General features: G+C 40.9%; 1 protein-coding gene across 1 annotated transcript in view; it reads left to right on the top strand.

Moving 5' to 3' along the window:
• The first annotated feature begins 4,921 nt into the window (after positions 1 to 4,921).
• The window catches only part of LOC139367231 (cadherin-12-like), a 109,360-nt gene continuing 100,266 nt past the window's right edge, over positions 4,922 to 14,015 (top strand). Inside the window, exon 1 of the mRNA XM_071105453.1 lies at positions 4,922 to 5,349. Coding sequence (XP_070961554.1) covers positions 5,104 to 5,349 — 246 coding nt within the window. The 5' untranslated portion in view covers positions 4,922 to 5,103. The remainder of the gene's footprint in view (positions 5,350 to 14,015) is intronic.

Raw genomic sequence — 14,015 nt, forward strand, 5'->3', positions numbered from 1 at the left:
CCAGGTGTTGAATCATCCTAAACTAAGTTGTCTCCACTGTTGATGGACAATTCGTAGTATATTTCCTAGAGTTCTTACTCCTCTTACTTCTGGCGTATTAATTCTTAAAGAGACATTTTATTAAAATGTTTTTAAACAGGGAATCCCATTTAGACCAAGGCCTCTTTCAAGCAAGCCCTGCACACAATCGTATAAATTCACAATATTTACAATTCCAACTCAATAAAACAAACACTATTTACAATCAATTTAAGAAAAGTAAATTACAAAACAGGATCATGAAAATCTAACACATTCCTCAGTAAAAAAAAGTAATCAACCAGTCTGAACTGCCCTATCCGTACCAAAACCTCCATCCTCCAACCATTCCACAAGTAAGGTGCAAAAAAACTAAATGCAGATCTACCTAAATCAGTGGAGACCGAGGGGATCACCAGAGTTAACCATCCCTGTGATCGGGTCTGGTGACTCATATGACTGTAATTTAATTAACAATGAAGTAAGGTAATGGCAGAAGTTTGCACAAGAGGGCTTTATAAATTGAAAGAGAGCGGTGCATTTAACTACAAGCTTTAAGAGAGGGCCAGCCTACGGTCTGATACAGAATTCATTGATGTGTACTGAACCTATCACCCGTAATAATGCATAGTGTGCTATGATAAACTGCGCCCAATGGCTTCAATACAGTGGCGGCTGCATTAATACAGATGATATCACCATAGTCTAAAGCCGAACGAATGTCAACTGAATGATATGTTTTCTGCTAGTTAATTAAAAGCATGCCCTATTCCTATAAAGAAAGTCCATTTTGATTCTCAACTTCTTAACTACCACCTCACTAGGCTTTTGGAAGAATTGCTTTTCGTCAATCCAGATACCCAGATATGTACAAGTAGGGACACGATCAATGTGGGCACTGTCCAATGTATATAAGCATAAATCATCAGATACATTTTCAGCTTTTTTGGAAATAACATTTACTTATTTTTACCTGAATAAAGTACCATTTTCAGTTCAACAAAATCTTTCTGTAAATCAAAAAAGCCAGATTGTAGTTCGGAAAGAGCCTTCACATCAGTATCGTCTGCATACAAGTGGAGGTTACAAATTCTTACAGACAAACTAATATTGTTTACAAAGATATAAAAAAGTACAGGGCACAAATCGACCCTTGTGGGACACCTTTAGTAATATCAATGAAACCTTACTCAACACGATCAGAATATACACATTGTATCCTGTCTGTCAGGTAGTTTTCAAACCAAAAGCAGGCTGCCAGACCCAGGCCAATTTCAGACAGTCTATGAATTAATAATGAGTGGTCAACAGTGTTGAAAGCCTTCGACAGGTCTATGAAAAGGGCAGCACATTGCTTCCTTCTGTCCATGCATTTTACAATGTAATTTAACACAAAAGAAGCAGCAGAGAATATGCTGTGCCCAGACCTGAAATCATAATGACGAACACTTAGAAAACATTATGAAGCTAGAAAATATCTAAGCTAAATGTTTTTTAACAATGTCAAAATTGTCGCTGGGTAACACAGTTTAGAGATCGGGCAATAATTATTTATGTCCAAGGGGTCACCACCTTTGGAGAGGGAGCACATGGGCAATTCAGGTATATATTATATAAATGATTGCTCAATTTATGAACATTGAACATATTCAGGTGATTCCTTTGTACGGCTCTGTGATAGAATCCATTGTACATTCTAAATTTGTTCATTATTGGCAAAAGTTTGGTTAAAATGATTTGCCGATCTCTAATATATTTGGAAAGGAGCCTAAAAGGACAATAGTATTTTACTGGGTTTTGTTGAATCCAATATTTTAATTGCTTAACTGGATCAATGATTGGGCCTAATTAGCCCAAATGGTCTTCTATTCTTAACTGCCTGAGGCATTCAGGTGCTGTTGGAGTGGACTCAATTGGATAATGTAGAGCACTTATGCTGAAGTGTGTCAAGTTCAACGGGAATGTACTGTTTGTCTGTGAAGGGTTCTGAGCTAAAACAGGAATATATACAGTACTCTAGATTTTGACTTTGGCAGTTGTGAGTGGTTGAAGTGGTGTCATTGATACATTCTATCTGAATTCAAAAGAAAACATGGGTTGGCTATTCACCGTTATTTCAATAGACTATTGTACAAAAATGTTGAGATAACACAATGAAATTATACTATGCTACTACTAGCCCATGAATGGATCAACACTGTAAAGCATCTCTTAGTGTGGATGATATAAAAGCAGGGTTAGACTCTATTTCATGCATTAGTTGATGTGAATACCGGACTGTGATAATTGGAGAAAAAGGAGACAAACAGAAAAAAACTAACACACTGGCTTTCTCTGTTGACACTGGTTTGATATGTTTTTTGTTGTTGTGGTTGACACTGGTCTGAAATGCCACGGTTTACTAAGCTGTAGGATTTGCGTAACTGGCTGCAGGGAAGTCAGGCACAGGAGAGCAGAATTAGGTAGCAAACAGAGCCCTTTCTTACGGCGAACAGACACACGGCACTACGAACAATAAACTAAATACGGGTTGACATAACCCGGCGCAAACCAGTCTGACGTGCACATACACGTAACAACAAACAATTCCACACACAGACATGGGGGGGAACAGAGGGTTAAATACACGTCGAATAATGAGGGAATGTAAACCAGGTGTGCGTGACAACAAGACAAAACAAATGGAAAATGAAAAGTGGATCGGCGATGGCTAGAAGACCGGTGACGTCGACTGCCGAACGCAGCCCGAACAAGTAGAGGAACCGACTTTGGCGGAAGTCGTGACATAAGCCCGAATTCAATTGTACAAATCCTGTTAAGATCACAGAACAGCAAATAGCTAATCTGACGGACCTGTTTGGGACTAAGAGATCATTTTCGCTCCTAACCCTGTCCCTAACCTGCTATGTTAATTATCCTAACCTGCTGCGTAAGTTCTCCTAACCTGCTACGAAAAAGTTTAGCTGTATAGAAGTTGCGTTTTTTTACAGAATCTCATTTTGTTTGGTGTTTTTTAGGAATAAGGTTACAACTGCACCCTATTTCCAAGATGGTGCCCACAGGGCGCTGGTCAAATCACTGCACTATGTAGGGAATAGGGTGTCATTTGGATGCACAATACAAGATTGTATTCCATTGTGTAATTGGAACGATTGGGAATGCAGTGGGACAGGTAATGGCATCTATTCATCAAGCTGTTTTCATGTGGCACTCTGCTAAACCAAAAAGAGGCCTCCTCAACTAAATTGTGATCTCCCTTTTATAAAAAAAGAGGTGAAATCTACTTCTCGTTGTCACACTCTGACCATAGATTGCGTTGTTTGTTTCTATGTTTTGCTTGGTCAGGGTGTGATATGAGTGGGCATTCTATGTTGTATGTCTAGTTTGTCTGTTTCGATGTGTTTGGCCTGATATGGTTCTCAATCAGAGGCAGGTGTTAGTCGTTGTCTCTGATTGGGAACCATATTTAGGTAGCCTGTTTTGTATTGTGGGGTGTGGGTGATTGTTCCTGTGTTTGTGTTCACGTTACGGGACTATTTCGTCTTCGTTCATTTTGTTCGTTGTTAAAGTATTCTATTAAAATGAATAATCATCACGCTGCATTTTGGTCCTCCTCTCTTTCGCACGACGAAGAACGTTACACTCGTTTTATAAATTATGTCAATCTTTATTCCTTATGGTTGGTTTCAATTGAAGTTTAGAGCTTTGATGGATAGAGCATGAATATATTTGATTAAAAAAGGCATATATTCTCTATTCCATCAGAGGTACTAGCCACCTGCTACATAGCCTACAGTGTAGTGTGTTCAAACCAGAAAACATGATACAGTTGTACCTTGGCATGTTTCTTAACAGGCAATTATCAAGAGCTTTTGAGGCTTATCAGGAGGCAGCATGTATACAGTGATGCTTGCTGAAAAGCAAACTCCTGCTAGGCACTTTGTTATATAAAAAAATATCCTGGATAAAGTAGAAATGAGAGTAAAATAGAGACACATTCAGGCATGCAAGATCAAATTGAATCTCCTACAACCAGATAAGCACTTCACCACACTTGGAATTCTTAACCTTCACCAATAGCTCAAACGACATTTAAATGAAAATACACTGGAAACAGTAAAATACAGACATACAGTATCTAGCTCATATCAGGACAAACTCAATATTAAATATTCAATTGCACAGGAGCTGGATTATTTGTTCTTAATCTCCGGAGGTTTTCATTCTAAGGGGTGAAAACTGTCAAATTACAGTCTGCATCAAGAGGAGCAATCTTCTGTGGCAGCTGGTTGTCAAAGCTGAAGAGAACTCTGTTCTCTGGAGATATACCGTAGCTATGTGGCATGTGTTCCAAAAGGCACCCTGTTCCCTAAATTATGCACTACCTTTCATCAGACCCCTGTTCAAAAGTAGTGGACTATATATGCAGCATGAGAGTGGTTGAAGGGAAGAAAGAGATCTGGGCTTAAAGGGATCGTTTGGGACCATAGTGTTTTGTATGGGCAGTCCAGACACTGATTTGATAACTATCTCTATCCATCTCTATCCATCATGCATGTCATTGGAGATGCAATACAAGGTTGCCTCTGTAGATTAGTTGTTTTGATGTATTCTGGGGAATATGAATGTGAATTGTTATGACATGATTATAAGATCATCCATAGTCATTTATTTCCATACTCTGTGATACTCAAGGTGACATTTTGACAGTGCCAAAAATACAGAAATTACTATTTCAAAATGAGTTTCTCTCTTTTATACTCAAGCATTGTTTTCTGTGTTTTGTGTAAATGGAGTCCAGTGTTGTGTAAATGGGATCCACTGCCATTATCCAACAGGTGACTCATTGAAATATAGGATACAGAAAGGATGTTAACGTTTCTTTCTGATTTCTCTCTTCCAGGTGATGAGCTCCATTAATCGTTGAGCGTGACAGGCAAACTAACCAGTCCAGAGGCTCCTCATCTTGGCTGCATCCAGTCCAGTCTCCCCAACACGGATTCAACTCTCTGGTTCTTACAGTTGTTGATCTGGCTTTCCGTCTGTGGGACTTTACCTTGGAGACCTCAACCTCACAGACCGCCAATGCTTACAAGGAACTGCCTGCTGCTGTTCCTTTGGTTTGTCTTCGACAAAGGTTCCCTGTCTTTAGTGCGCCCGCCAGGTCCACCACTGAGCAGGAGCAGACTGGGAAAGGAGAATCCAAGGAGCCTGGCGGGCTCGATGAGGAATGGGGCATCTGGGTTTCAGAGAGTCAAGAGGGGATGGGTGTGGAACCAGTTCTTTGTGCTGGAGGAGTACATGGGGTCAGACCCACAGTATGTGGGCAAGGTAAGGATGTTATACATTGTGTTATTTATAACATGCGAGTGTTTCATAAATCATGTAGCTAGCAGCTCAGGAGGAATTGAACCAATGTTAAATGGAGGGAAAAGTAGAAATAGGATGAGAGGGAGGAAGAAGAGAAAGCAAAGAGAGGGAGGACTGGGAAACTGGTCAGAATTGAAGGAATGATGGATGCCGCTAAATACTGGGAAATTCTTGAGGGAAACCTGTTTCAGTCTTCCAGAGATTTGAGACTGGGATGGAGGTTCACCTTCCAACAGGACAATGAAAATAAGCATATTGCTAAAGCAACTCTCGATTGGTTTAAGGGGAAACATTTAAATGCCTTGGAATGGCCAAGTCAAAGCCCAGACCTCAATCCAATCCAATCTGTGGTATGACTTCTTAGGGCTGAAATCCCGTTAACGGGATGATATGACAACAGCCAGTGAAAGTGCAGGGCGCCAAATTCAAAACAACACAAATCTCATAATTAAAATTCCTCAAACATACATGTATCTTATACCAATTTAAAGGTTATCTTGTTGTCAATCTCACCACAGTGACAGATTTCAAATATGCTTTACAGCAAAAGCACCACAAACGATTATGTTAGGTCACCACCAAGCCACAGAAAAACACAGCGATTTTTCCAGCCAAAGATTTTCCAGCCAGAGTCACAAAAAGCACAAATAGAGAAAAAATGAATCACTAACCTTTGATGATCTTCATCAGATGACACTCATAGGACTTCATGTTACACAATACATGTATGTTTTGTTTGATAAAGTTAATATTTATATCAAAATCTGAGTTTACATTGGCGCATTACATTCACTAGTTCCAAAAACATTGATTCAACAGAAATACTAATCATAAATGCAGATGATAATACAAGTTATACACATGGAATTATAGATACACCTCTCCTTAATTCAACCGCTGTGTCATTAAAAAATGTTTTACGAAAAAGCAAGCCATGCAATAATCTGAGACGCCGCTCAGAAAAATAATAGAATTAGCCGCCATGTTGAAGTCAACAGAAACCAGAAATTACATGATAAATATTCCCTTACCTTTGATGATCTTCATCAGAATGCACTCCTAGGAATCCCAGGTCCACAACAAATGTTTGTTTTGTTCGATAATGTCTGTTATTTATGTCCAAATAACTCCCTTTGTTAGCGCGTTTCGTATACATATCCAAACGCTCGTTCTGGTCGAGCATTAAGTCAGACAAAAACTTCAAAACTTATATTACAGGTCGAAGAAACATTTCAAACTAAGTACAGAATCAATCATTAGGATGTTTTTATCATAAATCTTCAATACAGTTCCAACCGGAGAATTCCTTTGTGTCTTGAGGAGCAACGGAACTCAAGTGGATATCATGTGGAATGCGCGTGACCAGGAAATGGCTGACTGCCAGACACATGGCTCATTCTGCTCTTATTCGGTCCCACAACACAGTAGAAGCCTCGTTCAAATTTCTATAGACGGTTGACATCTAGTGCAAGCCCTAGGAAGTGCAACTTCATTCATATCTCAATGGGATTCCATTTGGAACTGTATTGAAAATCTACAAACCTCAGATTTCTCACTTCCTGTTTGGATTTCTTCTCAGGTTTTGGCCGGCTAAATGAGTTCTGTTATACTCACAGACATCATTCAAACAGTTTTAGAAACTTCAGAGTGTTTTCTATCTAATACTAATGATAATATGCATATATTAGCAACTGAGAATTAGGAGCAGGCCGTTTACTCTGGGCACCTTATTCATCCAAACTACTCAATACTGCCCCCCAGCCATAAGAAGTTAAAGATTGCTGTACAGCAGCGGAACCCATCCAACTTGAAGGGGCTGGAGCAGTTTAGAACGGGCAGAAATCCCAGTGGCTAGATGTGCCAAGCTTATAAAGACATAACCCAAGAGACTTGCAGCTGTAATTGCTGCATAAGGTGGCTCAACAAAGTATTGACTTTGGTGGGGTGAATAGTTATGCACGCTCAAGTGTTCAGTTTGTCTTATTTCTTGTTTGTTTCACAATACAAAATATTTAGCATCTTCTTCGTGGTAGACATGTTGTTTAAATCAAATGATACAAACCCCCAAAAAAGCTATTTTAACTCCAGATTGCTAGGCAGCAAAATAGGAAACATGCCAAAGGGGGTGAATACCTTCGCAAGCCACTGTATATACAAAGAGAACCAATACCGAATCAATGTGCAGTACTATGCGGTAATTGAGGTAGATACAGTGCCTTTGGAAAGTATTCAGACCCCTTGACATGTTCCACATTTTGTTAGGTTACAGCTGGGCCACTCAAGGACATTCAGGACTTGTCCCGAAGCCACTACTGCGTTGTCTTGGCTGTGTGCTTAGGTTCATTGTCCTGTTGGAAGGTGAACCTTTGTACAAGTCTGACGTCCTGAGTGCTCTGGAGCAGGTTTTCATTAAGGATCTCTCTGTACTGTGTTCCCTTCATCTTTCCCTCGATCCTGACTAGTGTCCCAGTTCCTGCCGCTGAAAAACATCCCCTTAGCATGATGCTGCCACCACCATGCTTCACTATAGGGATGTTGCCAGGTTTCCTTCAGACGTGACGCTAGACATTCAGGCCATAGAGTTCAATATTGGTTTCATCAGACCAGAGAATCTTGTTTCACATGGTCTGAGAGTCTTTAGGAGCCTTTTTGGCTAAGTCCAAGTGGGCTGTCATATACCTTTAATGAGAAGTGGCCTGATTGGTGGAGTGCTGCAGAGATGCTTGTCCTTCTGGAAGATTCTCACATCTCCACAGAGGAACTCTAGAGCTCTGTCAGAGTGACCATTGGGTTCTTGGTTACCTCCCTGACCAAGACCCATCTCCCCCGATTGCTCAGTTTGGCCGGGCAGCCAGCTCAAGGAAGAGTTCTTCAATTTAAGAATGATGGAGGCCACTGTGTTCTTGAGGACTTTCTATGCTGCAGACATATTTTGGTACCATTCCCCAAATCTATGTCTCAACACAATCCTGTCTCGGAGCTCTACGTACAATTATTTTGACGTCATGGCATAGTTTTTGCTCTGACAGGTGTATATTGAAAGGTGTTTGCCTTTCCAAGTCATGTCCAATCAATTGAATTTATCACAGGCAGTCTCAAATGAAGTTGTAGAATGGAACCAGGAAGCACCTGCTCTCAATTTTGAGTCTCATACCAAAGGGTCTGAATACTTATGAATATAAGTATTAAGTATAAGTATAATAAGTATAAATATGAACTTTATCAAACAAAACATGCATGTATTGTGTAACATGAAGTCCTATGAGTGTCATCTGATGAAGATAATTGAAGGTTAGTGATTATTTTAATCTTTATTTCTGGTTTTTCTGAATGTTATATTTTGCTGGAAAATGGCTGTGCTTATTGTGGTTTGGTGGAGACCTAACATAATCGTTTGTAGGGCTTTCGCTGAAAAGCCTATTTGAAATCAGACGCTTTGGTGGGATTAACAACGAAAATAGATTTAAAATTATATAAGACACGTATGTTTTAGGAATTGTAATTATGAAATTTCTGTGGTTTGAATTTTGGCGCCCTCTATTTTCACTGGTAGGTGTCATATCGATCCCGGTATCGGGATTGCAGCCATAACAGGTTAAACACACAGACATCATTCAACACTACTAATACTATTAATAATATGCATATGAGACAGAGTAAGAGGCAGTCCGTCTAGGCACGCTATTCATCCAAAAGTGAAAATGCTGCCCCTATCCCAAAAAGGTTTTAAACTCTGTTTCCCATGCTTGTTCAATGAACCATAAACAATTAATGAACACGCACCTGTGGATTGTTGTTAAGACACTAACAGGTCACAGTTATGAAAATCTAGGACACTAAAGAGGCCTTTCTACTGCCTCTGAAAAACACAAAAGGAAAGATGCCCAGGGTCCCTGCTCATCTGCGTGAACTTGCTGCAAGGAGGCATGAAGACTGCAGATGTGGCCAGGGCAATAATTGCAATGCCATACTGTGAGATACCTAAGACAGCGCTACAGGGAGACAGGACGGAGAGCTGATTGTCCTTGTAGAGGCAGACCACATGTAACAGCACTTACACAGGATTGGTACATCTGAACATCACACCTGTGGGACAGGTACAGAATGGCAACAACAACTGCTCGAGTTACACCAGGAATGCACAATCCCTCCATCAGTGCTCAGACTGTCCGCAATAGGCTGGACTGAGGGCTTGTAGGCCTGATGTAAGGCAGGTTTTCACCAGAAATCACCGGTAACGTCGCCTATGGGCACAAACCCACCATCGCTGGACCAGACAGGACAGGCAAATAGTGTTCTTCACTGACGCGTTACGGTTTTGGCTCACCAGGGGTGATGGTCGGATTCACGTTTATCGTCGAAGAAATGAGCGTTACACCGAGGCCTGTACTCTGGAGCGGGATTGATTTGGAGGTGGTGGGTCCATCATGGTCTGGGGCTGTGTGTCACAGCATCATCGGACTGAGCTTGTAGTCATTGCAGGCAATCTCAACGCTGTGCATTACAGGGAAGATATCCTCCTCCCTCATGTGGTACACTTCCTTCAGTCTCATCCTGACATGACCCTTCAGCATGACAATGCCACCACCCATACTGCTCATTCTGTGAGTGATTTCCTGCAAGACAGGAATGTCAGTGTTCAGCCATGGCCAGCGAAAAGGCCGGATCTCAATCACATTGAGCACTTCTGGGACTTGCTGGATTGGAGGGTGAGGGCTAGAGCCATTCCCCCGAGAATTTTTTATGAACTTGCAGGTGCCTTAGTGGAAGAGTGGGGTAACATCTCACAGCAAGAACGGACAAATCTGGTGCAGTCCATGAGGAGTCCATGAGGAGGTGCAGCCTATGCAGCTGGTGGCCACACCAAATGCTAACTGTTACTTTTGATTTTGACCCCAACCCACTTTGTTCAGGGACACATTATTACATTTCTGTTAGTCCCATGTTTGTGGAATTTGTTAAGTTTATGTTTCAGTTGTTGAATCTTGTTATGTTCATACAAATATTTACACATGTTAAGTTTGCGGAAAATACATGCTGTTGACAGTGAGATGATGTTTCATGGGGAGTTTATTTATGCGTTGATGTCTTTGTTTGTCCTCTCTCTGTTGAACAAATCAACCATTCTATGGGGACAGGGTTGTTGTAGTTCATGCTTCGGTGTAAGGCTTGGCTTGTCCACAAGAGGTCACAATGTCCTTCTTAGTTTTAGAGCTTCTCTGGTTGTGGAGTGTTCAAAGAAAACAGGCTAAGATGCACCATTGATTGTCTGAGATGGGATTTCTTCCTTCCCACCTTGTGTCTTTAGTCAAAGTTCTAGGACCACTTTTACATGCAAAGCTGCAGACTGAATGTTTCTGGTCTCGTAGAGGACGTTATCTTCTCACCTCATGTTGGTTTTCAGAGTTTCCAACCATTTTGTAAAGTTCAGCTTATGCTGTCTGCTGGTATCACCATTTCAAACATGTGGACTACTGTCTCACGTTTTCTGGTCTGATTGTAAATTTCGTTAGCAAGGCTTTTTATCCTCTGGTTAAAAGGGGCGTGCTATCATGCTGACACAATGTCTGTGCTCCCTTGGTGCATAGTTACTTACTAGCAAAACGTTTATATGAAGACTAAAATCACATTCCTATCTTCACCAAAATACTCTCATACTTAATCATATATTTTATTCAACATTTAGATGTAAACTTGTGTACACATTCCGAGTTGGTTATTTCGTTATACCATACTTAATGACATAACAAAATAATAAACAATATGACATGACCATTCATTAGATCCCCACTAACCATTCTTAACATTCGGATGTCAGAAATAATTCTACAATGTTTACTTTTTGGAGAAAAAGGTTTTGGCGGCACTCTCTATTCTGAAATACTGGAAGGTGATATCCCTTTGCATACAACAATATGTGGGACATGACCAAGCTGATCCAAGGCCTTAGATCCTCAGCAAAGAGAGAGTCATGACAGTGCATTTGGTATAATGGATAAAGTGACAATTATCATTTACAACATTAACAATGGCAATTTGATGTTATTTTAGTGGACAAAAAATGTGTTTTTCTTTCGAAAAAATGACATTTCTAAGTGACCTCAAACTTTTGAACGGTAGTGTAAGTGTTGACGGACAGCATGTAAACGGTCAGCGTGGTGGATGTGTTGTTACCTACCCTCACTACCTGTGTCGGCCCGAAACATTAATGTATTGAAAATCCCAATTTGTTTGCATCGTCAACTTACACACAGCTCTGACACACACACTTACCCCACCAGACATGCCACCAGGGGTCTTTTCTCAATAGAGGAGGATAGATTTATGGTCAAATTTGTCAAATGGAGGGCAAGGGAGAGCTTTATGTGTTTCTGTGTGTTGAGTAAAGGTGACAAGAGTTTTTTGCCACCATTTGCACAGGTGACATGCTGGTAAAAATGAAGTAGGAAAGATTTCAGTTTCCCTGCATTAAAATCACTGGCTACCAGGAGCACCGCCTCTGGATGTGCATTTTATTGTTAGCTTATGGCCCTATACAACGCGTTGAGTGTGGTCTTAGTGCCAGCATCGGTTTGTGGTGTTAAATAGACAGCTACAAAAAATATAGATGAAAACTCTCTTAGTCTTCTGTTAATCATGAGGTTTTTCAACTCAGGCGAGCAAAACTTTGAGACTACCTTAAAACTTGGGCAGGTGGGACGGTAGTGTCCCATCCTGTGAAATTGCAAAGTGCCAAATTCAAAATACAGAAATAGTCCAATTAAACATTCATAAAAATACATTGGTTTAAAGATGTAGTTCTTGTTAATCCAGCCGCTGTGTCAGATTTAAAAAAGGCTTTACAGCGTAAACTGTGATTATCTGAGGACAGCACCTCACTTACAAAAGCACACAAACATTTTACAACCAAGTAAAGGAATTACAAAAGTCAGAAATAGCGCTAAAATGAATCACTTACCTTTGATGATCTTCATATGGTTGCAGTCACAAGAGTCCCCGTTACAAGAGTCCCCGTTGTTTTGTTCGATAAAGTCCCTCTTTATGTCCCCAAAACTCTGTTTTGTTGGCACGTTTTGTTCAGTAATCCACTGGCTCAAAGGCGGTCATGACATGCAGACGAATACATCCTAATAGTACTGGTAAAGTTCGCTGAAACATGTCAAACGATGTTTATAATTAATCCTCAGGTTGTCTATTGTCTAAATAATCGATAATATTTCAACCGGACAATATCGTCTTCAAAAGAAAGGAAAAACAACGAACGGCGCACAATCGGTCACACGCTTAAACTAGCTCTGGTTCATTCTAGGGTCCACTGAAAGAATGATCTCATTCTTCCTCATTTTACAGAATCCCCACTAACCATTCTTAACATTCGGATGTCAGAAATAATTCTACAATGTTTACTTTTTGGAGAAAAAGGTTTTGGCGGCAAAAGTCTCTCTACACAAAGCACATTCTGATCTCAATACTAGAAGGTGAAAATATCCCTTTGCAGCTGACAATTTATGACCTGGTGTTAAGGTGTCCAAACCAGTGGGCTATCCTTCTCCGTGGCCAACTTCCCTCGCAAAGCTCTCCTCTCCTGGCTGGGTGTTTAGAGAGGGTGGGCCACAACTGGGAGGGGTAACTGAACTAAATGACTATCGCCCCATTGTACTCATTTCTGTCATCATGAAGTGCTTTGAGTGACTAGTCAGGATCACATATTTGCCTAAATCCACTCCAATTTGCTGATCCAAGGCCTTAGATCCTCAGCAAAGAGAGAGTCATGACAGTGCATTTGGTAAGGATAAAGTGACAAGGCAATGCACGCCTCCAACTCAATCATCAAGTTTGCAGATGACACTGCAGTGGTGGGCCTGATTACCAACAACAACGAGACGGTCTACAGGGAGGAGGTGAGGGTCAGGAAAATAACCCCTCACTCAACATCAACAAAACAAAGGAGATGATCGTGGACTACAGGAAACAGCAGAGGAAGCACCCCCCATCCACATCAGCAATTGCACCGCCCTCAACCGCAAGGATCTCCAGAGGGTAATCCGGTCTGCACAACGCTTCACCGGGGGCAAACTACCTGCCCTCCAGGACACCTACAGCACCCGATGTCACAAGAAGGCCAAAAAGATCATCAAGGACAACAACCACCTGAGCCACTGCCTGTTCACCCCACTATCATCCAGAAGGCGAGGTCAGTACAGGTGCATCATAGCCGGGACCGAGAGACTGTCAAACAGCTTCTATCTCAAGACCATGTTCAACAGCCATCACTAACATAAAGAGACTGCTGCCAACATACAGACTCAAATTGCTTGTTATATATTACTTCATAGTCATACTTCATATTACTTCATAGTCTGAATTAGAAGCACAAGCATTTCGCTACACTCGCATTAACATCTGCTAACCATGTGACCAATAAATTTGAATTGATTTGACCAGCTGTTGTTAACAAAGACACACAAACCTCCCCCTTAACCCCCTTAACCCAAAGCTGCTGTTTCAGTCTTAACAATGCATAGAAAAAAACTGCTAGATTCATACTATCCAGGTCCTTGTTCAGTCACAACTCCGAGAAACATAGGATATTACAGTTCTTCAGTTTGTTCTCTACTGATTGTACG

The sequence above is a fragment of the Oncorhynchus clarkii genome, chromosome 15, assembly GCF_045791955.1.
Source record: "Oncorhynchus clarkii lewisi isolate Uvic-CL-2024 chromosome 15, UVic_Ocla_1.0, whole genome shotgun sequence".
Lineage (NCBI taxonomy): Eukaryota > Metazoa > Chordata > Actinopteri > Salmoniformes > Salmonidae > Oncorhynchus > Oncorhynchus clarkii.